Genomic DNA, 26,178 nt, shown 5'->3' with positions numbered 1-26,178 from the left:
GTCGTGGCTCTTCCAGCTCTAAACTGAACCAGCTTGTGGATTGTTCTACCTCAGCCTTCAACATGTGCGTTTATTCACAGTGAGGCGTGCTGAGGAGGGGGGCATTTGCAGAGGCCCGAGTCAGAGTCCCAGGTCCCAGGTGGGAACCTGGAAATATGTTCCAAGCTATATTATTATAGGGAGCCAGGGTGATGGTTGTGGTCCTTGCGGCCCTCTGAGAAGTTTCACATGCCCTGGTTGTGAAGGACCTGGAGAGAAGCTAGAGGTTGCCATTGGATTCCCATAATTTAGGCCCCTTTGGACGTCCTGCATAAGGAGTTAGCCGAGTCTTTCTAACAGGAGAGTTTTGTGTTGCATATTGACATAATGTGTACGGGGTGTGTGAACAGGCTGTGGGTGTGCACTGAAGAAGCATCAGTGTGTGCTTTTTTAGAGTCAAGGTGTCTGATCCTTCTCCATGGCCTGGGAAGGTGAGTAGGGCACATGGTTGATTGCCCTTTGGAGACTGCAGCAAGAGGGGACACATCATCACAGAGGCAGGCCATGGAGCCACGCAGGTGCCTGTTGAAGGAATGAGAGGAGGTGGTGCTAACAGTGAGGAAGCAAAGGACCAAGGCCTTAGGAGGGGAAGTAAGGAAGGGCCTAGGTCGGGCAGATGGTCCTGGTCGGTGGTCGGCAGCTGGGCCAGAGCCCGTGGGGTAGCCAGAGGGTTTTCAGCAGGCAGATGGCCCAACTTGACTTCTGTCCCTCCAGCGTTTGTTGCACTAATGATTTCACCAGTCCTTAGAAGCCTTAGCCCTGGGAATATGAGTCCCTCTCCCCCGTCATTTACCCTCAAATGATAACATGTATTTTATCATCCTGTAAGATAATCATATGTCTAGGATTGTCGGTACTTTATAATTGGACTACTTAACCCACAAACCAAATTAGGTTTATTTTTATTTAGATTTTTCTCATTGTGACCTAGGATGTGTATGTAAATAAGAGGAGGTTCCTTTTTTTTTTAAGGCAAAAACATGTACTGTATATTTGCTTTAAAGATTTGCTAAGAATTAACAAAATTATTTTGTACTGATTATTTTTATAATTGAACTGATGTATGCTTCAGTTAATGATCCTTAATGCTTTTTAACAGGTAGCTATGTGCTATGAGTCTTATTGATTTGGTCAGAGGTAAATGTGATTACTTATTTTTAGAATTAAAAAATGCATACATAGATGTAATATAATATATAATCTATAACGTATACATAAAAATTTGAAGCCTTCTGATAAAGTCCGCTCGGCTACTTTTACCGCCAAAAGCTGACTTTTAGGGTTCTGAGCACTGTGGAATTGTCCGTGCAGAATCTGCTCACTTAGTTAACAAGGTTGGAATTCCAGCAACAGCAGAAGGCTCCCTGGAGCTGCAGAGAAGACAGGTCACCATGCTGCGTGTTTGCAGTCAGTACTGAAGCTTTACTGAGTGACCCTCGATTGTCAGTTTTCTTCATAAGATTTTTTGGTGAGGTCTGTCTCTTTCCAGGAGTAATGGAGACTCCTGGCAACCACATCAACGTGACTTTGACTCAAGAATGAGGAGCACTTAGTTTTGTCCACTTTTCAGTTAACGACATTGCCGGAAAAATTAACTGGGGTGGGCAAACAAAACCAAAATCACCCTGAAGTAAGTTTTGTTGAAAGCCTGAAATGAATTGCTTAGTAATTTATAATTTATAGTAGTTTGGGTATGATATTAAACTCAACTTTGAAGAGACTAAACTTCAGTTTAATATTACAGCGACGAGCTCAACCAAATTGGAAGATCTGAGTTATTTAGACGGACAGAGAAATGCTCCCCTTCGGACATCAATTAGGTTACCGTGGCACAATACGGCCAGAGGCAGGGCACAGGAAGTTAAAGGTATTTATCTTTGCATCCGCTGTGATCATGGCTATGATGAGCTCATTCACTAAATACGGAAAGTCTGTGGTAACCAGCACTCAAGCCAGCTGTTTTAAAAACATGCTATGAAGTGTGTATGTGAAAAGTTTATCTTTTAGTAAGGTGCGCTAGGAGGCCATCCTTAACAGTTTTGGGGCTTCTTCCTTATAGTATGTGATTAACTTGCTTCTGGAGTTGAAAAACTATTCTGCAATACGTTGTTTTGAAGTGAGGAGTCCTTTAACACTCACTAGATGTTTTTGGTCGTCAACAAAGAATCGGCTTTGTTACAGTTCCTTGGGCTGTATGGGCCACCTCCTGCTTCTTCTACCCGTAGTGCACAGTTGGGTGGCCAATGATCTCACCATAAGGGGCGCAAAGCACCACCACACCCTGATAAGAGCTGGGACTCTGTCTCCAGGGAAGATGCATTTCCATTTTATTCCTATAGGAGTGGAAGAAACATGTCTTAAGTACTGTTTCAGATAAACTGATGAGACATGGTTTGGTCCCTTCACCACTTTCTCTAATCCTCTGTGTGTCTCTCTTGAGTCATGAAAATAACTTAGAAGCATGAAAGGACTAGAAAGTCATTTTAATAGGACCCTTTGTAAGGCCAATAGGGTACGATAAATGAGGTATTAGGAAGTATTACTGGAACCAAACTGGTAATATTAATACTTCCAGATCCCTTGTGTTGTAAAACTAAAGTCTGTGCTAAAAGTAACATACAAGCAATGATGAACTGAGTTTTTTAGTGTATAAAATTATGTCATTCTTCTAAAGTAATGATCTTTTTTTTTTTTCTAAGCACGATTTGCTCCCTACAAGCCGCAAGACATTTTGTTGAAACCCCTGTTGTTCGAAGTACCGAGCATAACTACAGACTCTGTGTTTGTGGGAAGGGATTGGCTCTTTCACCAGATAGAAGAAAACTTGAGGAACACAGAACTGACAGAAAACAGAGGAGCAGTGGTTGTCGGAAACGTGGGCTTTGGGAAGACGGCGATCATTTCTAAGCTGGTGGCACTGAGCTGCCACGGAAGCCGCATGAGGCAGATTGCTTCCAACAGCCCCAGTTCATCACCGAAAAGTGTGTCCCTGTTTAACTGCTTGTCTAGTTTGTTATATTACTGTACAATAGATGGGGGAAACTGCTGTTGGGATAGACATAAATTCCCCATTTTCCTCAAGTTGTCCCAGCTGCTGTATCAGGTTGGCGATTGTATGCTGGAGAACTATCAATAGTTATCTCTCATGGTCTTCTGAGGCTATAACCTGGCTTGAGGCCAGCCCTCCCTGGTGTTCTCCCCACTGTCAGGCCTGTCCCCCTCTTGATGTGGGCAGTGAGGCCTGATCAGATGCTCTGGGGAATTCAGGGTCCTAACACTGAGCGGGTTAGACTTCTGGCGCAGCAAGCCAGAAGGAGTCTGCGCAGAATTCGTTCACACCCTATTTCCCACAGCCTTTGTCTTCTATGCCAGATTTACCCAAAGTATAAAAACTAACCTAAAATCAGGAGTAGCCAAATAGTTGACTATGCTTAGCTTACTTTATATGTAAAAAAAGAAAGTGTCTCTAACATGGTAAACAGGGACAAGTGAGCCAGGAAAGGTTTTTTGTTTTTTTAAACCCAAAGGAATGTAATAAAGGAAACCAGAAACAGCAGTTCTCCTGGGAGGGGACCTGGAAGGCGGAAGACAGGGCTGAGAGGGAGCCTTGTATCCCCATCTGGGCTTTTGCATTTGTTACCATGTTCACTCATTACCCGTTAAAATACTTTCTGGGTCCGACCAAGAAATATGTTCAATATTCCACCCTATCCTTGTTGTAAATAATGAAACTAGTCTCTTTGCTGCAGCTTCAGATTCCTCCCAGGATCTTCCTTTCACTCCATTGCTTTCACCAAGTTCTTCTACAAGTGGTATCAATGCAGCTAAATCCCCCCCTGGGTCTGGGTCTGATCCTCCAGAGAACCAGAGACCAAGAGAGGATGCAGTGAAATACCTCGCTTCTAAGGTAATCTGCTCCTGATTTGTGGGAGCCTTCCAAGAGAGAGAGGTTTGCTAGTTTGCCTTTTGAGAAGTGAATTTTAAAAAGGGATCTTAAAACAGAGACAAGAGTTGCTTAATGCGAAAGTGTAGCTTTTGATAAAATTGTGGTAGAGTACGCCAGATAAAAGGTATTAATGAAAATTAGTATCTTAGGACACTGGCAGTAGACTTTTATTCCTCCTAAACAATGGATTGAAAGGGTTCCTCAAAGCAGCCAGAGGTATCATTGCATTTGCCACAAATCCATCCTTATAAGCACGTGTCCTCCTTCATTTCGTATGAGAGCAGGAGATTGGGAGCCTTTAACCCAGTGACCCAGGGCTCCGCCCCACCTGCACTCTGTTGCCTAGAGCCCTTGGTTTCAAGTGTCTTTCTGTCAGAGGTGTTTTGTGATGTTGTAAGAGACTTGGCCAATTTTCCCTTCCTAGATTCATGGTCAGTCATGATCCTTCTGAAATTTTCTATCTGCTTGACATCTGGCACAGGTTCATAAGCTGCCCTCCTGCATTGAAGCGGTTACACCTCTCATTCCTGGTGAGCCACTTGGGTCTCCTGGGGCAGCAGTGGCGTGAGTTGGTGGAGCTGGAGAACCACCAGGGGTGGACAGCGGTGAGAAGCATCTAGCGAGGAAAGCCCCTGGGGTGAGGTTGGGGCAGGGGAACTGAAAGGAAAGCTCCTCTGCCCCAGATCCCTTCTCCTCGCTTCTGCTTCCCAGATGAGGGCCGTTCCTCACCCAGCATGGGCAGCCCTGATGCCCTGACCACTGATTCGGGGCAGTCCTCTGGTCGTGAGTGGGTGATCTGAGATGAGGGATGTAGTGCAGACTTCAAAGCCACCCCGTGACAGTGATTTTTCAAACCACTTTGTGACCCATAATGTGAAATACATGTTACACTAAACACTTGATACTCACACACAGCATCACACACCCAACTGAAGAAAAAGCATTATAAGACTACACTTATTCTTACATCCTATAAAATTCACTGTATTAAATTAAAAAAAGAAAAACTTTTATGCTCCAAATTGGTTTCATCACCCACTGTTGGATTGCCAAACACCATGCTAGGTGGACTGTGGTACTAGCTCATTGGTGGTTCGTACAAGCTCACAGGTCCTCTTGCGTTGCAGCTAATCTCTTTCCAGGTGAGAGGCGAAGAGCTGTCAGCTTTCCTCTGAGTGTCGATGATAAATTTAATCAAAACGAGAAGTCACAGGGCAGTTCCGAATTGGCCATATCTACTCTTGCCCCTTGCTTTTTAAGAGTCTACAGACCAGGAATCGAATCCCAGATATTCCATTGACTGTCTGTCACCCTGGCGAGTCATTCAGCCTGTCTGTCTGCTGCCCTCACCTCTGAACCGTAGCTAGTGGTTCTTGTCCTACTTACGTAGGGGTTGTAGGGCTGAGTGGGACAGCAGTGTCGCAAACCCTTCTGAAAAACATAAAGCACTTTACATGAGTGTGTTTTGACCTTTTTCACTCCCCTTACCTTGTACGTATATGCCTCCATTCATCCTCGTTTGGGACAGTCTCAGATTCTCCATTGATCGGCAGTGTGCCTCTCCTCTCAAGACAGTGCCGCGTTTGGTACTTCCCTGGGGGTCTCTCTCATGAGTAGCCTGTTGCCACTTCAAATCCATCGCAACAAAAAGGATGCTCTCGGTGCTTGGGCAGGGCCCTCCCTCCTCCTATTTGTCCCTTCACAAGATAGGCAGGAATTTGGTAGTGTCTGACGTTGATCCTTCAGACAGTGTTGCTGTTGAAGTTCTCCATGGTGTCGCTGGCGGCGGCCCTCCTGCCAGGGAGAGGAAGCAGCTGTGACTTGAGAGCCTGGCTTTCATTGCCACCAATTTTATCTGCTTTTTGGGGGCCGCACATGAGTTCCCCAAGGAGATGCTGCTGTTTTTGAAAACAGAAATGTAGTGAATATGGTACTTGTGGATGTCGAGAACGTCGGGGTTGCTTGGAATTGTTTCAAGCCAGGGTGGGCTTTAAGTTTTGTGAATGACTTTTATGAGTTTATATTCAGTACAGAGTAACTTGTGCTGATCTTAGTGCCGGTCAAGACGGACTTGTGGCTGCAAGTAAAAGTCGGCCTGAAATTTGCCAAACTTCAGAATTCCTCCCAAAGTAAAGGGATAACTGGATCAATTAAGCTAAATAATGACTCAGTCTCGGGGAATAGAAGCAACGTTTCTTGTTACCTCAGAGAACGGGAAAATGGCATCCCTGATGGAGAGCCCGCAGGGTGCCGTGTGAAGAGGACGAGGCGATGCTGACCACTCTGCTTCTTCTGCAGGTCGTGGCCTACCACTACTGCCAGGCCGACAACACCTACACGTGCCTGGTGCCCGAGTTCGTGCACAGCATCGCCGCTCTGCTCTGCCGGTCCCATCAGCTGGCCGCCTACCGAGACCTGCTGATAAGGGAGCCCCAGCTCCAGAGCGTGCTGAGCCTCAGGTCCTGTGTGCAGGACCCAGTGGCCGCGTTCAAGAGGGGTGTGCTGGAGCCACTCGCAAGCCTGAGACACGGTACCTCCCAGCAGCCACCCGTGTCCTCCCTCTCCCCAGGACAGTCCTCAGAAGCGGGGTGGGGGTCCGCTTGACTCTGGGGTACGAGTGCAGTGGGCCCAGGGAGGATGTGAGTACATCTCTCCTCCCCTTCCTCAGAACCGTCTCCCCAGGGCTCCTCCTGGCTCCACTCCAGATGGCCTTGTTTTCAATTTTATATCTCTAGTGAGAATTCACTCCGCGGTTGAACATTTCCAAAGTAGCTAATTTGTAACCATAGGTTCCTTAGATGACTTGCTGTCTAGGAACTGCTGCCTGCATATTTTGCACTCCTAAGGCGCAGGGGTGTAAGTTGATTGTCTGGGGAACTTGCCGGTATGTTTTTCCAGGGGCCTCTGCTCAGTTGAACCTGAAGCTGTTTCTAGAAGTGTCCGTTTGTTTTTTTTGCCCTTGAATCTTCTCCACGGTAGGGGCATTAGTGATATTATGGCCCTTTGACTTTCCATCTTCCCTCCCCCCTTCTGCTCTTCACCTTTTGAGCTAGTTTACCTGCCTACGTAGCACTTCTGCCAGATGGTGCCAGAGAGAGGGAATTGAAACAGATATGTCGTCATTGCACCTCATCCCTGGGCAGAAAGTTGGCACTAATGAATAGAAAACTAGATTCGGCCTCGGAGGAGTCTCTGCAGCAGAGTTCTCGCCTCCATTGGCTGTGTGCCTCGGCCGGGATGCTTTGCCCTTTGAGGGTCAGATTTCCTCGCCAGAATCCATCCAGGGAGCTCTAGGCGGGGTTGCGGGGTGGGGAAACCTAGAGTCTTTGGCAGGTTTCATCTCGGTCCGTGTTGGTTATCTTTGCTGTAGCTCTCCCCAGTGACAGGAGTTTTTGAAGAGCTAAGTGTATCATACACAGGGGTGAGATTCTGCTGATGTGTGTAATACAGTACGTTTCTGAAAACTGTTTGGTGAGAATTGGTTTTCTTTAGGCTCTGCGCTCTGGTTTTCATTACAAATGTAATAGAAAGCATGCTTCTGTGAAAACCATGTCTTCTGCCATATGTAAACCTTTTTAGTTTTCCTTACACTTTAAATTGTGCATTAAAATACACTGGGGGGGTGCTATCTTATAGAAATGTATAATTTCCTAATTAAAAAAAATTATTTTCTCCTTTAGAGCAGAAAATTCCTGCAGAAGAATACATTATTTTGATAGATGGTTTAAACGAAGCTGAGTTTCATAAACCTGATTACGGAGATACACTGTCTTCATTTATTACCAAGATTATTTCTAAATTCCCTGCGTGGTTGAAGTTGATTGTGACTGTAAGAGCGAATTTTCAGGTAAAAGAGAGTTCTCACATGTCTTTCCAAGACCCCAAACCCCAATGTTACAGTTATTACAATTACGATTTTAGATGAATGCTAACAGCTTCAACTGTTGTCAACCATTTAGCTGCTGAATTGAAAACTGTATTAGAGCTTTGACATATTAGTGCACAGAGCTCTAAACAGGAAAACTCTGACCTTTTTACCCCCAAGGCACATTTATCAGGATGTCAAGTGAGTTTCTTATTATCATCAAGCTGTACTTGTGCTTCTAAAATAGAAGTGTCTCGCCCTGGTTCACCATAACTCAGTTTGGGGGGGCTCTTTGAGGCGCCTGGCTAACAGGTCTACCAGATTTTAAAGTTATTCCTGCTTGTAGTTATTTGTATGGGTTTGTAGTGGGACTTTGTTTTTTTTTGTTTTTTGGTTTTTTTGTTTGTTTGTTTGTTTTAATGAAGGGAAAAGGGAGGGATGAAGGAGAAAGATTTTTAAGGCCTATTCTGAATAAAAGCCTAGTTTTTCATAAAACTTAGACATGAGGTAACGCTTGCAGCGAGATGAAGAGTGTTTTTTTTTTTTTTTAAATTCTCTTCCTCATCTGTCCCCTCATTTAAACCCTAAAATTGTATCTCAACAGCCATTGACTCCTTCCCTCCTATCCATTTTTAGTAAAGACACGAGACATTAGATTCTGATCTTTTCCCTTTTAGGATGATATTTATCTTAAAATAGCATTTGGGTTCTTTCTTTCCTCCTTAAAAGTAGAATTAGACCTCATTCGAACTTGGTGTTTGTTTTTATGGACGTTTGATCCATACACTTTTCAGTCATTTTTCACACAGCGAGCAGAATCTGGCAGTCAGCAGCACAGAAGCAGGAGTCCTGTGTTTTACATGCGAGCTGTGTAAGTTTTCAGAGGCTCCGTTAGCATCTGTGTAAAATGGGGGGGGGGGTGCGGTAATTGTCCTCAGCCTGTCTCCTACGACTGTCACATTCAATGAGGACATGTACTTAGCTACTTCACAAATGATAGAGGGATTTAAAAAAAAAAAAACCTCATCTCTGCTGTTAGGTGTCAGGACAATGCTTATCTGTGGGATGGCAAAGGGACACGGGGCTTCTGGGAGCTGGCAATGTTCTTTGTCTACCTGCTGGTCCCACAGGTATATTTGACTTTGTGGAAGTGACTGACGCTGTGCAGTTAGGATTTGTGCACCTCTGTGTATCGCACTTCAATTTAAGTTTACCAAAAAACAGCAACTACAGAAAACCAAAATGACAGTGGGCTCTACGAATGTCCAGCAGCTTGGTTACGGCAGGCTGTCACTGGAGCCCAGCCTGGGGGCAGTTTCAGATGTCCCAGTTGGGTTATGCAGCCCCAGTATCTAATGCACAGTGAAGGATGCCTCTCGTCTGGCCACGGTCTTAGACGTACGGCGTTGGTTTGTGTCTGTCCTTGTTGTTATAAGCAGTTGCACAGTGTAAAGATTACGGGTATCAAGTCACCTGGGGGTCTCACTGCCCCTTTGCTGGTGCAGCCAGGCCACCGCCATCTGCTTGAGGCTCTTCCATCTCTCTTGGCTCTGCGCCCTCGGATGAGGACCTCAGGAAAGCCTTTTCTGATTTGATCTCGCATCAGGAATTTCTTTCACATAAGCCTTTTATCTTCAGTTTATCCTATTGCATGTTTTAATACAAAACAATGAGTCCCTGTAATCCGTGAAAATCCTCCTTGAAAGGAAACCAGTGGATCTGGTTTGAAATGCAGCTGACGTGAAAAAGAAAGCTCTGTGGAGTGGCACTGGGCGTCTCATTCTTTTGCAGGAAATCGTCAGCAAGCTGCCATTCGTCAAGCTGTCCTTAGATGACTTCCCAGACAACAAGGACATCCACAGCGACCTGCACGCCTACGTCCAGCACAGGGTCCACAGCAGCCAGGACATCCTCAGCAACATCTCTCTGAACGGCAAGGCCGACGCCGCCCTCATCGGGAAAGTGAGCAGCCACCTGGTGCTGCGGAGCCTCGGCTCCTACCTGTACCTCAAACTCACCTTGGACCTCTTCCAGCGGGGGCACCTGGTCATCAAGAGCGCCAGCTACAAGGTGGTGCCCGTGTCGCTGTCTGAGCTCTACCTGCTGCAGTGCAACATGAAGTTCATGACCCAGTCCGCCTTTGAGAGAGCGCTGCCCATTTTAAACGTGGCCCTCGCGTCCCTCCACCCCATGACAGACGAGCAGATCTTCCAGGCGATTAACGCCGGCCACATCCAAGGGGAGCAGGGCTGGGAGGACTTTCAGCAGAGGATGGATGCCCTCTCCTGCTTCCTCATTAAGAGGCGAGACAAAACCCGCATGTTCTGCCACCCGTCCTTCAGGGAGTGGCTCGTGTGGAGAGCAGATGGTGAAAACACGGCCTTCCTGTGTGAACCCAGGTACGATGGGCAGCTCTGTGCAGGGAGTCTGATGTGTGACTGGGGAAGGGATTCCAAACACTAGTTGTGCTCTTGAACAGAAAGACAGTACAGCATGAATAATTCAGGAAGGGTGATGGAAAATTCTGCTGCTACAACAGAAGCTTCCTTCCTTTAATTGCTGGAATTTTAGGACTCCTCAGTACATCTGGACGAAAGAGAAGCTCGGCAGTGCCCGGGCCATATCTCTCTGGTGATTCTCTTCTAGATCCCTGCCCCCTTGCACGTGGGTGACCCGTGGGAGAGTGTGGCATTAGCTGCAGGGAACAGCCGGCTTCCTTCGAGCCTGTTCACGGCTCAGTTTCTTCACCAGAGGGTCTGTGGACTGTCTCGCATCCTCGGCGCTGCCACTCCCCACCACCCCTGAGCTTGTGGCATCTTGTCCCAGAGATCTGATGTGTCTGTGGGCCCAGAGGGCAGCACAGCCATCACGTCTGGCCTCCTCATTTTGCATTAGTGTTCTGCACTATGTAACAGACTGGGATTTGGGGTCGGGAGGATTCAGGTTCAGAGCTCAGATGCCCCACTTACAAGATGGCGATGGGGCACCTGCATCCGGGGAGTCAGAGGTTCCACTGAGGCTTTGTAGCAGGTCTGGGCCAGGATGCAGGTCTCCTCACCGCCCAGGGGAGGAGACGGGTGGGAAGCCTGCCTGCCCTGTGGCATATGGTGCCAGTCAGGGTGAAGGACTGGGTGCTTCAAGGTGCGAACACTCTCAGTAAGGGTGTGTTCATGTCCACCACCTCTCCCTGGCCCTGGCCTTGGCCGACATCATTGCTGTCTTTTTTTTTTTTTTTTTTTGGCTGTGTTGGGTCTTCATTGCTGAGCATGGGCTACTCTTCGTTGCCGTGTGTGGGCTTCTCATTGCGGCGGCTTCTCTTGTTGGGGAGTACGGGCTCTAGGTGCGTGGGCTTCAGTAGTTGTGGCACGTGGGCTCAGTAGTTGTGGCTTGCAGGCTCTAGAGCGCAGGCTCAGTAGTTGTGGCGCACGGACTTAGTTGCTCCACGGCGTGTGGGATCTTCCCAGACCAGGGCTCGAACCTACGTTCCCTGCATTGGCAGGTGGATTCTTAACCACTGTGTCACCAGGGAAGTCCATCATTTCTGTCTTGAATGGCTTCTGCCCTCTGTGAGTCAGAATTGCTCTCAGCCTCGTGTAAGAGGTCTGACAAGCTGCTAAACCGTCTGCTTTGGGCTGGACTGGACCTTGCGTCAGATGCTGGGGCCAGAGATGAAATGAATATGCACTTGTGGGCCGCACACTCCCTTCCTTCCATGACTGTTGACTTAACATTGACACACTAGGTCTAGCAGCTCTTTTCATGTTGTGGATAAGGTGTTTTCTTAGGCAGTACTGGGCTAAGAGTTTATTGTCCTTTGAACCTGCTTTGGGGCTATAAACTGTAAGTTCCAGGTTATTTGGCCAGACCGTAATAACTAGGTGAAATGTGTGCTGTAACACGTTTAGTCAAATCAGCTCATTTTCTAGGAGGATAGTGAGGTGGAGGCCAGCCTTGCTGACATGAGATAGACAGGCCTGGCTTGGCCCGTGGGCATAGTCGAGCAGAAGGAGGTGCCGTATGTAGGTCACACTGAGGCGTTAAGCTTCAGAAACTAGGAATGGCGTTGCTCTTAGAGTGGGTAAGAAAGGCATGGGCGGCTTTGGATTTTAGCAGTTTGAGTTTATGGGGTTGGTGGTGAGGTTCTGAGGCAGGTGGGGTCTAAACAGTTGGAGGAGAGGTTGGCGTTGAAGATCTGGCATCATTGATGGAGAGGCAATGGTGGGATGTAGTGAGGAAGTGCAGTGAGAGGAAAGGGAGCTCTGGACTTCTGGGACAAGGAGAAGGAGTGCACGGAAGGAGGTGAGGGGAGTATATGCTGCCAAGAAGTGAAGGAAGGTGAGGATGAAGGGGAAGCCATTGGCTTTTCATTGTGGGAGGAGGGTCCTAGATCCTTAGGAGATTCCTTCCATTGGGTTGTGAGGCGTGAAAGAGGAGAGAGCCAACGTCCTGGCATGGGAAGTGGAAGGGTTTCGGGTAGTTTGAGGGTGGGGAAGGGTATTAGTTTATGTTTCTAACAATGCAGGGGATTGGGACGTTGTTGGAAGCATCACTGAGACAGCATGGGGAAACACAATCAGTGAAGAGGGAGCAATTGGAAACACAAGGGAACGGGGTCAGCTAGCCTCCTCTGTGCTCCCGTTGAGTCTGTTCACAGTGCCGTTCCAGCTGGATTTTGTCTTGTTTACGTGTCTCCAGTCCAGTTGCTGAGACCTCCTCAGGGCAAGGACCTCGCGTTGTTCCCCGTGGGATCCCCATCATTAAGCCATGATGCTGGTTATAGGGGGATGTTAACGCACAAATGAAAGAATGAGAAATCGGGTTACGCTGATGAAGAGCGTAGAAGGCACTCACGTTGCATAGACTGCGGTCAAATTCTGCACAGTCGTTACCACCTGTTTGATCGTGGGCACATCATTTACCTGTCCAGGCCTCTGTTTCCCCATGCAAACAAATTGGGGATCGTAAGACACAGTGATTCACAGGGTCGAGCAAGTTAATGAAATAATTTAGTTAACTTTCTGCATCTGGCACGTAGTAAAAACTTGATACGTATAAGCTTCAGAAAATGAACAGACTCGTAAGTGCAGGTAGACTTAGAAGGGGGCACATGATCCCAGGGCCAGGAAGGAAGGACGTCAAGGTAGATGGGATGTAGAGGAGTGCAGGTGCCCAGTGACTGCATGGTGAATTGTCTCCTCGGGGAGGTGGGAAGCCACGTGCTTAGCTCAGAGCACTGGACACCTTTGGCCCAGCCACTGAGGGCTGCGTGATCGTCACCCGCAAGGGCCAGCCAGCCACAGTACTTGGCATGTCCTTGTGTTGGACGCAGATGGCATGGCCACAGAGCCGGCAGACTGGGAGACTGAGGATAGCTGAGCCCGTGGGTGGGAGAGTGGCCCTGACTAGAGTGATGTGGGACTAGCCCATGGATAGGGACCAGGTAGGGCATGGAGCGCTGGGAGGTGGCAGAGAGTGTTTTCCACGGGAGCAAGGGAGGCTCTCATCTGAGAGGGGAAACCGAAGCCTGAGGTCTGGGAGGTAGTGTGTGTGAGGGAGCACAGGGTATGTGCTCTAGACCCTGACAGGACGCGAGGCAGGACACTCAGTGGCAGTGTGGTCTTAAATGTCATGCCTTCCCCTGCAGGATAAAAAGCAATCTTGTGGTTTCCACCGGCCCTGATTTCCTCGTCTGTAACATGGTTTATACGTGATATGAGAAACAGGCAAGCATCTGGATAGATAAATATGATTTAAATGATGAATGCTTTTAATCCTCTAGATCAGCGACTACTAGAAAACACATTTAGAAGAATGCTTTTCTTTTTCACAGTTTATCTTTTCCTCCACAACTAGCTGCTTTTTCTCAGCAAAACAGCACTTCAAAGTTTGTCAGGTTAATAGAAATGAAAATAATTCACCCTGCACAGAGGTCACTGCTGTGACCTTGGAATAAGCAGCCCTTAGCATCTTTTCCAAACAGATTGGCTCAGACAAAGGCATGGAGTCCACAGGAGACAGAATGGAGTCCTACAGATGTAGAGGGGGAAAATGGGTGGGATGGCTCCTTCATGAGAGGGTTAGTTGGGGGATTAATTGGTGGTGTCAGTTGAGTGTCTACCCTGTGCCCAGACGCAGCAAACCTACTCATACAGCTTAGCTTTTTTACCCCTACAAGGAAGGATCTGTGTTCCATTCAAGCCTAGAATTCTAGGTGTTTCTGATCGTGAGCTGTTGCTGTACATGGCCTGGTTTTTCTTTCCCTTCCATTGTAAGGCCTTGTCCTTTGGCCCAGGTCTGTCCCCAGTGGTGATTGTACTGAGGGGAGGCCTGAGCGTCAGGTCCAGTGACGGTTCTGCTCCATTTGTCCACTTGCTCATCTGTCCTTCGTCCGTCCGTCCGTCCATCCATCCAAGAAATGCGTATTTGCGTTCTTACTGAGTCTTGGGCATTTGCTAGGTTTTGTGGCTATAGCTGTGACTTAGACAAGACCCTTAGTCACGTGGAGTTTACGTTTTTTGTGATAGACCTAAGTCAACAAATAGACTGATGAGAGAGTGATGGAGGATGAATAGGGGGCGGGTGGTTCCATCTTCAAAGACCTGCCCTGTCCAGAGGCTTCTCTCTGAGTCACTCCACAGAGATAGAGGAAGCCTGAGAAAGCCCTTAAAATGACTCGAGGAATAAACAGCATTGACCATCTTCTGTGAAGAAGCAGCTTTCCACCCGTTTCGTATGGTGATACTGAAGCACCAGGAGAACAGTTCAGGGGTCGAGGGGCGATGTTCGCCCCGAGGGCCTGCAGAGAGATGGACTCGGGTCTTTGGTTACCAACCTGTGTGTTTCTCGTCCTAGGAACGGGCATGCTCTCCTGGCGTTCATGTTCTCGAGACAGGAGGGCAAGCTGAACCGCCAGCAGACCATGGAGCTCGGCCATCACATCCTGAAGGCACACATTTTCAAGGTGAGACCCACACCACTGCAGGGAGTAGCCCTCCATGAGCCTCACTCCCAGCACGGCCTCCTCCCTAAAAGTAATTGTTCTCGCTCAAGTGTGTATCTACCGCTATGATTACATTTTACTTTTTCCCTCTCTAAATCTTTTCTTTTCACTTAAAGCTTCCACTTCATTCATTCCCTTTGTTTCCTTGTTATTTAGTTGTTGAACCAGATTTCGTGACCTGTGTAGTTGCATACCACCTGGATTTTCTGATTGTGTCCTTATTTCTTGTGGCCTACGTTAACGTGTTCCTCTTTCCTCTGGATTTTTTGATCATTTGGTATTTATATCGAGCGGCTTAATCAGGTTCAGGTTTGATCCCCACCCCCTCTGCCCCACCGGGTGTCACAATTACTTTATACAGGGAAACCTTGTTTTATTGCACTTTGCTTTATTGTGCTTTGCAAAATTTTTTTTTTCTTTTTTTTACAAATTGAAGGTCTGTGGCAACCCTGCGTTGAGCTAGACTTTCGGGACCATTTTTCCAACAGCATTTGCTTACTTCATGTCTCTGTGTCACATTTTGGAAATTCTTGCAATATTTCCAACTTTTTCATTATCACTTGTGGTGGTGATGTGTGATCAGTGATCTTTGATGTTACTACGATGACTTACCGAAGTCTCAGATGATGGTTAGCGTTTTTTAGCAATAAAGTATTTTTAAATTAAGGTATGCACATTGTTTTGGACAATGCTATTGCACACTGAATAGACTACAGTATAGTGTAAACGTAACTTGCATGTGCACCAGGAAACCAAAGAAATTGCAGGACTCGGTTTATTGCTGTGGTCTGGAACCAGACCCACAGTATCTTCGAGGTCTGCCTGTTAGAGTTAAAATGCTCCATAAGTCTGTATAAGGTTTCTAGTGTCAGGATGCATGTGTGCTTGGTGTGATGCCATTGGCCACGATTGGTCTCTTCCTTCATTAGGGGTTCCAGATGGTGATATTCTAACATTTATTCTTCCTTTAATTGATTGGAGAACCTCTGTAAAGAGAAACTTTCTCCTCATCTGCCCCCGCCCTTTCCCCAGGCGTACAGTTGATGTAGGCTAGTTCCTCAACCCTTGGCTTTAGGGCGGGAAGGCTCACAGGTTCAGGCCTTTTCTGTGTGCACAGCTTTTGCCCCGCGTTCAGCAGGGACCTGCGCCCTCCCGGGCACACCCGCTTTCAGACCGACACTGCAGGTGGGAAAGGAGACCTTGAAGCTGATTTGTCGCTGTTGCTTCCAGGGCCTCAGTAAGAAGACTGGAATCTCTTCAAGCCATCTGCAAGCCCTGTGGATTGGGTACAGCACCGAGGGGCTGTCTGCCGCCCTGGCCTCCCTCAGGAATCTCTACACTCCCAATGTGAAGGTAAGTGACCCTCTGCCGGGAGGGCCAGAGCCCCCTGCCCCCCTGGCCGCTGTTGCTCCAACAGTCCTGCTCTCCCCAACACTGGCTGGTGGCCGGAGAAGGCTGGGACGCTACCACTAAAGATGCTGTTTCCCGATGGGAAGCACACAGACCCGAATGCTCTATGGCCGGTTCTCCTCTACAAGTTTAGCTTTCAGTGGGGCAGGAAGAGGTGGGTGGTCAGGGGCTGCTACGTGAGCATGTGGTGACTGTTTCAGAGTGGATGAGATAAGGGAAGCAATTCACAAAGGAAACCAAAGGTCAGAGGAAACCCTGGTCAGATATCCAGGGAAAATGGACTTTTAGGGCATCCTGGTTTCAAATCTGGACTATCTCTTCATGGTTCGTAGGAAATTAAGCACTGCTGAGTAACACAAAGTGGTGGGCACGCAGAGGGAAACTGTTACTAAAGGTTTTTGCACATGTGTATTGATGACCACGGAAAGCGTAGCAGGGTCTGCCCGCTGCTGAACCACGAGCTTCCTCACTCTTGGTCAGTGGCTATCATGTCACGACGTTCTGCTGAGGTTTTTAGGATAGATTTTCCCTCCTCATTTAGTGCAGCCTAAGAATCTGCAGCGCACAGAGGCCGAGTATCTGTTAAGGCAACAAAGAGGAGTTAACTCCCACAGAACGTGGAAATTACTGTCTCGTATCACTTTACCACCATCTTTCCCAGAGCAAAGATCGTAAGTGTCTTCACATTTTAGATTTCTCACCTGTTTGACACACCTGCTAGACTCCAGGCCTTTCAGCCCCAGGCCCTGATGTGTCCAGCTGCCTTCAAAAGCTCTGACATCGTTTCCCAAGGAGTCATGTTCTCCCCTTCAGTCACCTCCATGAGAACAGTCATACCTGTTCTCTCCTTAGTAGCACAGAGGTGCCGTGACATGGTCGCAGTGTGGTCAAGGGAAGCCCTGGAAGTTTCCAGGAATCTGTCTTCTACTTCTCCTCACTTTGGTTCATCAAATCCACCTGGGAAGGGGGCCACGTGCCCCAGAGATGGTGCCGTGGAGGACACTTGGGGGCCACTCCCGGGGGACTTCTGTGCCTCTCCTCCCCTGCTGTCAGTACGTCCCACCCTCAGCACCTACACCGTGGGTGTGTGTCTGGGGATCAGGGCCTTACAGAGCATTTCCTGTGTCTGGTGATGTGAACTCTCCTCCCTCTTCTCCCTTCCTTGCCTTCCTGGTGTATAGTGGTCCCTCGGATCAGTTCCAGGACCTCCCACAGATACCAAAATCCAAGGATGCTCCAGTCCCATATATAAAATGGTGCAGTATTTGAATATGACCTGCGCACATCCTCCCGTATACTTTATTTTTTTTGGCCACGCCTTGCGACATGTGGGATCTTAGTTACTAGACCAGAGATTGAACCCGTGCCCCCTGCGGTGGAAGCGCAGAGTGTTAACCACTGGACTGCTGGGAAAGTCCCATTTCCCCCCCACCTCCAGTATACTTTAAATCATCTCTAGAGCACTTATAATACCTAACACAATGTAAAGGCTATGTAAGTAGCTGCTGGCACACAGAAAATGCAAGTTTCGCTTTTTGGAGCTTTGTGGAAATTTTGGTTTTTGAATATTTTCAATCTGCTGTTGGTTGAGTCCACAGATGCAGAACCTACTGATACAGAGGGCAGGCTGTATTTATTTTCTTTCGCTTTTTTTTTCTCCAACTGAAATATAATTGACAGATAACATTACATCTCAGATGTGCAACCTAGCGATGTGTTATTTCTTTGGATTGTGAAATGACTACCACAAAAGGTCTAGTTAACAGCTATCACCACATATGGTTATAAATTTTTTCTTGCGATGAAAACTTAAGATCTGCTCTCTTAGCAACTTTGAAATACATAATACAGTGTTATTAACTGTAGTCCCTGTGGTGAACATTACATCTCCGCCTGCTGGTGTATAGAAGGGAGGAGCCTGGGTGTCAGGAAGGACCTAGCGGTGCTCTGACCCTGGGGCAGCTCACCCACAGCCCTGCTGCCCAGTGAAGAGCTTGGGTGTTGGTTAGAGAAAGGCCACCACCCCCTGGTGGGTTCGGACAAGGTCTTTTGCAAATAGAAAAGTGCAGGTGGGCTCAGCACTGTTGGGGTTCCAGGCTTGATGGGCAGAGGCCACATTGGATTTCAGCCTGGCTCACCCCTGGGTGGGGTGCCTGGGAGTAGAGCAGCCCCAGGGAGCCGCTCCTGGGAACCTTGTGCTCAGCCCTGCTCCTTTGGACATTTCTACTCACTCTGCAGACCTCTAGGCTTGAGGGCTTGTGTCCCGACTGAAGCTATGTGCAAGTTTCATGCGGTGAGGACAGGGAAGCCGCTTTTATAGTTAAGGAGCACGAGCTCTAAGCTGTTGCTCGGGGTCAAAGTGAGCGCTTCCTTTTTAGATAGCGTTACTCTGCAAAAGGTGGAGAACATGCCGAGCGTAGACTTCACGTGATGAAGGAATTGTGTTTAGAATTTTTGTTTTTTGCTTTACTTTTTTTTTTTTTTTTTTGCGGTACGCGGGCCTCTCACCGTTGCGGCCTCTCCCGTTGCGGAGCACAGGCTCTGGACGCGCAGGCTCAGCGGCCATGTCTCACGGGCCCAGCCGCTCCGTGGCATGTGGGATCCTCCCGGACCGGGGCACGAACCCGTGTCCCCTGCATCAGCAGGCGGACTCTCAACCACTGCGCCACCAGGGAAGCCCTGTTTTACTTTTTATAGAAATTGGAATTGAGTTTACTGTAATAACACTGTTTCATCTTTCACTTCAGTTAAAATTATATCTTTTGGCTTCTCCATAATTAATAAAATTCTGTAATGATGGCAAGGAAGAAAGAAAGAAAAATTAAAATGGCAGAATCTGTTGTCACCATTTGAATGAATTATGGGCCCAGAAGTTATTTTAATGTGGAGAAAAGTAAATGGGGAACATCATACTCTGTTGAATACGAGTTTTTAAGGCAGTAAATTAAAAGGTACAGTGTAATAATGTAATGAGCTTGACCCTCCTGGGATTATAAACTTTCCTCTTTAACATATTTGCAATTTTAAGAGTTATTCATCTTTACTTTGTTTTATAGAACTCCAGTGTCACCTACCTCTACGCTATCCCCCAAAATGTATAACTTGGTTACCGAATTTTAAGGCATTCATTATCCTTCTGTTTCTTTTATCTTTCAAGAAAAAGAAAAGAGGGGGGGTTCACAGACTCATGAACAAATTACGGTAATTTAAAATTATGCATGCAATTAAGGAGTTTTTTTAGAGAGTATTAAATGTCATTACAGGAAGGGATGTCATTTTGAGCAATAATTGCAGTTTGCTACTTTGGTCCATTACAGCGACTTGCTCCTGGATGATTACTTGGTAGATGAATTTTAATTTTGGTGGCATGCCTGTGATTTCTAACAATGTGATCTCCCATTGCCCGGCCAGGCTTATGCCAGCCCGGGCCCTGGCTGGCCCACTGGGGAGCTTGCCGCCAGTGCCTTCAGGCTCCCGTCCAGCTGGTTGTTTTGCTCACGTAGTCGCATGGCACCGGCTGCCAGCCACAGGCTCCCGAAGGCTGTGCACTCAAGAGAATTAAGGTTGTGATTCTTCTCTCAGCTGGAGCTGGAGCTGGGGCTGCGGGGGAGGAGACAGGAACTAGGCATGGACTTTGGCCCAACTTCCCTGGCTCAGAGGATCCAGTCATATTCTGCATAACTACTAGGCAGCACACATTCACACCGGTTGTATTGATGAGAACCTCCAACATACTTAATGAGGAAACTGAGCTTCCCACTTTACGACCTTGCTGGACAGTGCCTCTTCTGTTCCTCAGGATCCCATCGTTTTTGCCTACCCCCCAGCCCCTTTTTTATTTTCTTGTATTCATCAAATCCAGAAGTATATAGGTAATATTGCCATTTCCAGGTGTTATCCGGGGAGAGCTTCGTGGTGGTGATGACCAGACGATTTCCATGTGATTGGGAGAAAATGTACAGGAAGAACCATTTAAAACCCCTTCCTCGAAGGCGGAGTAATCTTAGCCAGAGCTGCTGCTTCGGCTGCTGGACTGCTCTGTGATACTAATTAGCATTGTGCCCAGGGCTGATTTGTGGCTTATCTGCTCTGAGCCTCAGTTTTCTCACGTGTAAAATGAAAGTAACAAAAGAACCTGCATCATAGAGTGATGGGAAACCTCACTGAGATGTTAAAACTCTTGGGAGAATACTTGGCATTTATTATATGGTCAAGTGAGAACTGAGATTCTACTGTAAGCACCTGAGAACTTGTGAGTGTGCAGGTTGGTGGTCGTGAAGGGGAGCTGCCCGTCATGAGGCATTAATGGGTCCACATCTGCCCTCAAATAAGCATGAGGTCTCCCTGCTGCTCTGTGCTGGTGAGCAGCCCAGGCAGGCCAGACCCACCGGGTCTCCAGGTTCCTGGGGCAGAGCGCCCTCCTGTGCCTTCCAGGGGTCAGGGACTAGGGCCCTTGTCTCTTCTAAAGATTCCATCAAAGGTGATTGTAACAATAGCAAGTAATATTTATTTAGCACTTACAGGATGCTGAGGGCTGTGCTAAGTGCTTTGTGTGTCTGGCACGTTCATTTTTAATCTTCACAACAACCCGAGGAGGTGAAACTGTTTTTATCTCCACCTTTCAGCTGAGGAAACTGAGGGTGAGGGCAGTGACAGGGTGACGCAAATCCCACAGCGGGAAGGGTGCCTGCCGCCGAGCAAGCCCGTGCTCCTTCCACAGGTGCGCTCTGCACCTGACATGTTTACAGCCATGGCTGCCAGCTGGAGCCACTCAGGAGCCCCGGGCCCTAGCCAAGTCAGACTCTCCCAGGGTGGGGCTGGGGCTTTGGAAACTTGCAAGCTCCCAGGTGATTTCATTGTGCAGCGAGGTTAAGAAACGTGGGTTCGGGGTAGATCCACAGACTGATTGGGGGGTAAGTGGTAAAAATACCCACAGCGTTGCACCCACAAAGGAAATGTCTTTCTGAAGAAGCAGATAGAGAACTGATAACAGATACCTTTAGGAAAGCTCTGCCCCTAAGCACATACCCTCCATAAGACTTTTCTTATAAAGTATTCAGGAAGACAGCGCTGAAACAACACCTGCCAACATTCTTAGGAAAGAGTTTCTGTCCAGTAGAAACATGGGGTGGTGTACTGTCATTTTCTTAGGAGGCACTTGAATTACAGAGAGGTTGAGTAATTTTCTGAAAATCACACAGCAAGTTAGTTAAGGGGCTGATTGGGAACTCAGACTATTTAATTCATCTTTTTCTCTTAGGCTCATGAATCTGAAGAGGGAATGGGATTGGTGGGAGAGAGGAGAGAGAGGGTAACTGGCTGTCAAAGTCACCCTGGGAATTTACAAACAATTCCTGCCTGTCCTTTGGTGACCAGAGTCCTATGTGCCCCTCAGTGATGTTATGTGTGCTTTGAAAAAGCTGCTAGGGTTCTTCTGTAATTCCTCTTGCCTAAGAACTGATTTCATAGGCCTTGATAAAATCCCCAGCTGTGTCAGCAGCACTGTCTTATTCCTGCTATACAGTTGGCGGTTACTCAAAGGAAAATAATTTTCTCAAAAACCCTTACTTTGGTTGAGAACTTACCCTTTTAACATGCTTTCAAATCCTGTTTGAGTCTGTGCTGTTTTTAAGAGCAAACCTGCATAGGGTGGAAGAGCAAGCTTGGCAGGGGTGAGTTTGCCCGAGGTTGAGTGTCGCATGTCACCCTTGGGACAGGGACAGCTCTCCAGATTTCTCCTCCCTGCTTTTTCTGCCCTTCCATCCTCACGTGCTGGTTTGTTGCAGGAGGCTGGGTTGGTGCTGACCCAGATGGGGTTGAAAGATGGTCCCCCTGATTGGGTGAATGACGAGGCAGGTGTTGGTCACTTGGGTACAAGCTGTCCTTCCTTCCTTTTTTTTTTTTAACTGAAGTATAGTTGATTTACAATGTTGTATTAGTTTCAGGTGTACAGCAAAGTGATTCAGTTTTATATATATAAATAATTTTTTAGATTCTTCTCCCTTTTAGGTTATTACAAAACATTGTGTTGTTCCCTGTGCTATACAGTAGGACCTTGTTGATTATTTTATATCTGGTAGTGTATATGTGTTAATCCCAAACTCCTAATTTATCCCTCCCCCCAGCTGCAAGCGGTCCTTCCTTAAATGTAAGTGATGATCCTAATGGCAGGAAGGAACTGACTTGTGGGCCATCCTCACCCATAAAGGGGCTATGTTTACCTCTCTTCTCTGTGAACTTCTGTGTCTTAGAACCAGTATCTTGTGCCATGGGCTGAGCCGGGAAGTGGAGTGTGCAGAGTAGATGGCCATGCACGGGGTCGGCCTCTGTGTGTGTGTGTGTTGGGGGGGGTGGCGTGTGCATGGGGAGGGCTGGGGGCATTCTGTATAGGATGGGGGGACTTCTCCCTGGTGTCCTGGCATAGAAGCAGGGACCCGTAGGAAGTGATCCTTTGTCATCTGTAGCTATGGAAAGGGTATTTATTCCTGGCAGAGGGAACTATCTGAGAAAGGGGGAAAGACCAGGAGGCCAGGGCCTGCTTGCCATGGCTGTAGGACAAGCGTTAGACCCAGCATGGTCACGGTGCGGGGAAGTGAGGGTAAGGGTGCTGGGAGACGAGGTCAGAGAAGGAGCTGAAGGGCTGGGGCACCCGGGGTTCAAGCTTCAGTGGCAACCCAGACCGCTTCAGGTTTTACGCTTTGGGTTCTAACCTGTCTGTATGCTGTCTCACTCTTCTGAGGTGTGGTGTCACCACCAGAATAATAATTTCTATCACTTTGTAAGTATTCTGTCAGCTACTCTTGTGGACACCATATCATTGAAATACCTTGAATTTTGTGTGTTTTGTCATCTTTCTGTATCTTTTTATGATCCCATGTGTCTCCGGTCAAATGAGAGACCCAGTCTGTGTGGTTTTCACACCTAATGGGCAGCCCGGAAGTGGCCAGGGTCTGTTGGGAGTGACTGATGTCGATCCGGGACCATTGAAGGGAACTGTTAGAAGAAACACAGTGGGCCTCTTAATAGGGGTTTAAAGGAGTGTCATTTTTCCAATGACCTGGAGATTTGAAGAAGATATTAGCATAGCTAAAATTTGCCTAAGGTATTCTGTGATTTTATTTTAAAACCTACAAATAACAAACTTCCCTTGATATCTGGGTCCAAGGAGTTAAGTGGGTGGTGGATGTAGTGATTAGTAGAAAAAGCCGCTGATTTTCTGTGAGTCTTGTGTTGCTGACAGCCCCAAGCATGTGAACATTGTCACATGTTCTGCTTTTTCTTGAAGGTACAATTCCTTGTAAAGAAAAGAGAGTATTTGCTTTCACTCTTGGTTTTATTATCTCACTGTTAATTATTTAATCCTGTGATGATTATTTCATTGCCCCCCAAAATGAATTTTCTGTTTTTATTTGGATCAAACAGTGGTTTTCAAAGTGTGGTCCCCAGGGACTTTGCTGGTGGCGCAGTGGTTAGGAATCCGCCTGCCAACGCAGGGGACACGGGTTTGTGCCCTGGTCTGGGAAGATCCCACATGCTGTGGAGCAACTAAGCCCGTGAGCCACAACTACTGAGCCTGTGTTCCACAACAAGAGAAGCTACTGCAATGAGAAACATGCACACCGCAACGAAGAGTAGCCCCCGCTCACCCGCAACTAGAGAAAGCCCCTTCCCAGCAATGAAGACCCAATGCAGCCAAAAATAAATAAATTAAATTAATTAAAAAAAAAAAAAGGGTGGTCCCCAGACCAACAGCATCAGTATCACCTGGGGGGAATTCATTAAAAAGGCACATTCTTGGGCTTCCCTGGTGGCGCCGTGGTTGAGAGTCCGCCTGCTGATGCAGGGGACACGGGTCCGTGCCCCGGTCCGGGAAGATCCCACATGCTGTGGAGCGGCTGGACCCGTGAGCCATGGCTGCTGAGCCTGCGCATCCGGAGCCTGTGCTCCACAACGGGAGAGGCCACAACAGTGAGAGACCCGCGTACCGCAAAAAAAAAAAAAAAAAAAAAAAAAAAAAGGCACATTCTCAGGCCCTACCCCAGGCCTACTGAATACAGAGGTCTGATTCCAGAGAATGTGCATTTCTAAATTTTTAACTGTGATTAAAAAAACATAAAATAAAACGTACCATCTTAACTATTTTTAAGGACAGAATTCAGTAGTGTTAAATATTTTCACATTATTGTACAGTAGGTCTCTAGAATAAAACTAAATCTCCATGCCTATTAAATAATTCTCTTTTCCCCCTTTTTCCAGCCCCTGGCAGCCACCATTTTACTTTCTGTCTCTATGAATTTGACTACTTTATGTCCCTCGTATAAGTGAAATCATACAGTATTTGTCTCTTTGTGGCTGGCTTAGTTCGCTTAGCCTCATGTTCTCAAGGTTCATCTGTGCTGCGGCAAGTAACAGGATTTCCTTCCTTTTAAAGGCTGAGTGATTTTCCACTGTATGTATTTACATATCACATTTTTCCATTCATCTGTTGACCTTCTAGTTCACCTGCATCTCTTGGCTATTGTGAACAGTGCTTCCGTACACAGCAGTGCAGATACCAAGATCCTGATTTCATTTCCTTTGGATATGTACCCAGAGTGGGATCGCTGGCTCTTAAGAAACCTCCATACTGTTTTCTGTGGCAGCTGTGCCATTTTACGTTCCCACCGGCAAGAATGTCCATTTTCAGTGCATGTGCAGGTCACACTGGTGCACACTCAAGTTTTTGAGAACCACTGGATCAAGAATACCACCCTTCTCCACAGCTGTTTTTGTGACTGACATCTACGTGAGAAATTAATCTTGTTGGGGGACCTTCTCCCACAGGTGAGCCGTCTCCTAATTTTGGGAGGGGCCAACGTGAACTACAGGACCGAAGTGTTAAATAACGCCCCGATCCTGTGCGTCCAGTCTCACCTCGGCCACGAGGAGGTGGTCACTCTGCTCCTGGAATTTGGCGCCTGCCTGGACGGCACGTCAGAGAACGGCATGACTGCCCTCTGCTACGCGGCCGCTGCCGGCCACACGAAGCTGGTGTGTCTGCTGGCCAAGAAGGGGGCGAGGGTAAGCAGCAGCGGGGGAGGCAGGGGTGAAGGTGGGAGGGGTCTTCCATTGCTTGTAGAATTCTCATTTTCTGGGCCAAGCTCCCTTTGGTCTCTGCTTTGTCAAGCTGCAGCGAACAGAAATCACCACATAAACAGAAAAGGTGGAGCTACAGGCTCCAGACAGTGTGTGATGTAGCCTGATGTGGGTGTGTGTGTCACCTCCGAGAAAGAGAGGGCCCGTGTGTTTTGTTCGAAGCTCTTACTCTGCTTAATCCTGCCCAAGGGGAGGCTCCTGACCGCCAGCAGCCTGAGTAAGGCCATCCTTTCAAAAGCCTGCAAGTGTGGCCCTGGAACTTGTCACAGAATTTAACACAGCACTGGATTGATTGAAAACATATAAATGTTTGATTTTTTTTCTCCTTTCTACTTATTCCGTTTCATATCTTTTTAAAAAAAAAAAAACCAATAAAATGAGTTCTGTGGGTCTTGGAAGGCATGTGCTTAAGCATAGGGTTGCAGGAACACTAGAAGGCCCCAAATTCTCATTTCTCCAGCTGCCAGCTGGGACGTTGGGCAAGTTGTTGAGCCTGTGTGCCTCAGGCTTCTCATCCGTAAAATGGGCATAACAACAGGACCTACCACAGGGCTGTTGTGTGAGCATAAGTGAATCAGTATGTTAACAATACAGAGTGACTATATTGTTAAGGGGTTACTCGAGGACTATCAATGTTAAGAGATTAAATGAGAACAGTGCCAAGTTCCCAGTAAACTCTGTTTAGGTTTATAAGCACTTCATTGGGGGAGGGAGAAGGTACTTTTGAACAACAGTAGAAGTAAATCACTGATGTGTGTCTTTCTTCTTTATAGTTAGGATCTT

The 26,178-nt window shown here is 47.4% G+C and overlaps 1 protein-coding gene across 5 annotated transcripts in view; it reads left to right on the top strand.

Annotated features, from left to right (window-relative positions):
• Nucleotides 1-26,178, top strand: part of TANC1 (tetratricopeptide repeat, ankyrin repeat and coiled-coil containing 1) — a 229,378-nt gene that overhangs the window by 169,920 nt on the left and 33,280 nt on the right. For all 5 annotated transcript variants that reach the window (XM_060016745.1, XM_060016743.1, XM_060016742.1 and 2 more), the window contains 9 exons: nt 1,784-1,906; nt 2,739-3,020; nt 3,789-3,946; nt 6,284-6,515; nt 7,666-7,832; nt 9,642-10,249; nt 14,703-14,811; nt 16,081-16,203; nt 25,084-25,320. In XM_060016745.1, coding sequence (XP_059872728.1) covers nt 1,784-1,906; nt 2,739-3,020; nt 3,789-3,946; nt 6,284-6,515; nt 7,666-7,832; nt 9,642-10,249; nt 14,703-14,811; nt 16,081-16,203; nt 25,084-25,320 — 2,039 coding nt within the window. The remainder of the gene's footprint in view (nt 1-1,783; nt 1,907-2,738; nt 3,021-3,788; nt 3,947-6,283; nt 6,516-7,665; nt 7,833-9,641; nt 10,250-14,702; nt 14,812-16,080; nt 16,204-25,083; nt 25,321-26,178) is intronic.

The sequence above is a fragment of the Delphinus delphis genome, chromosome 7 (assembly GCF_949987515.2).
Source record: "Delphinus delphis chromosome 7, mDelDel1.2, whole genome shotgun sequence".
NCBI lineage: Eukaryota > Metazoa > Chordata > Mammalia > Artiodactyla > Delphinidae > Delphinus > Delphinus delphis.
Note: the sequence above shows the minus strand (reverse complement) of the source record. Positions and strands in the feature narration are given on the sequence as shown.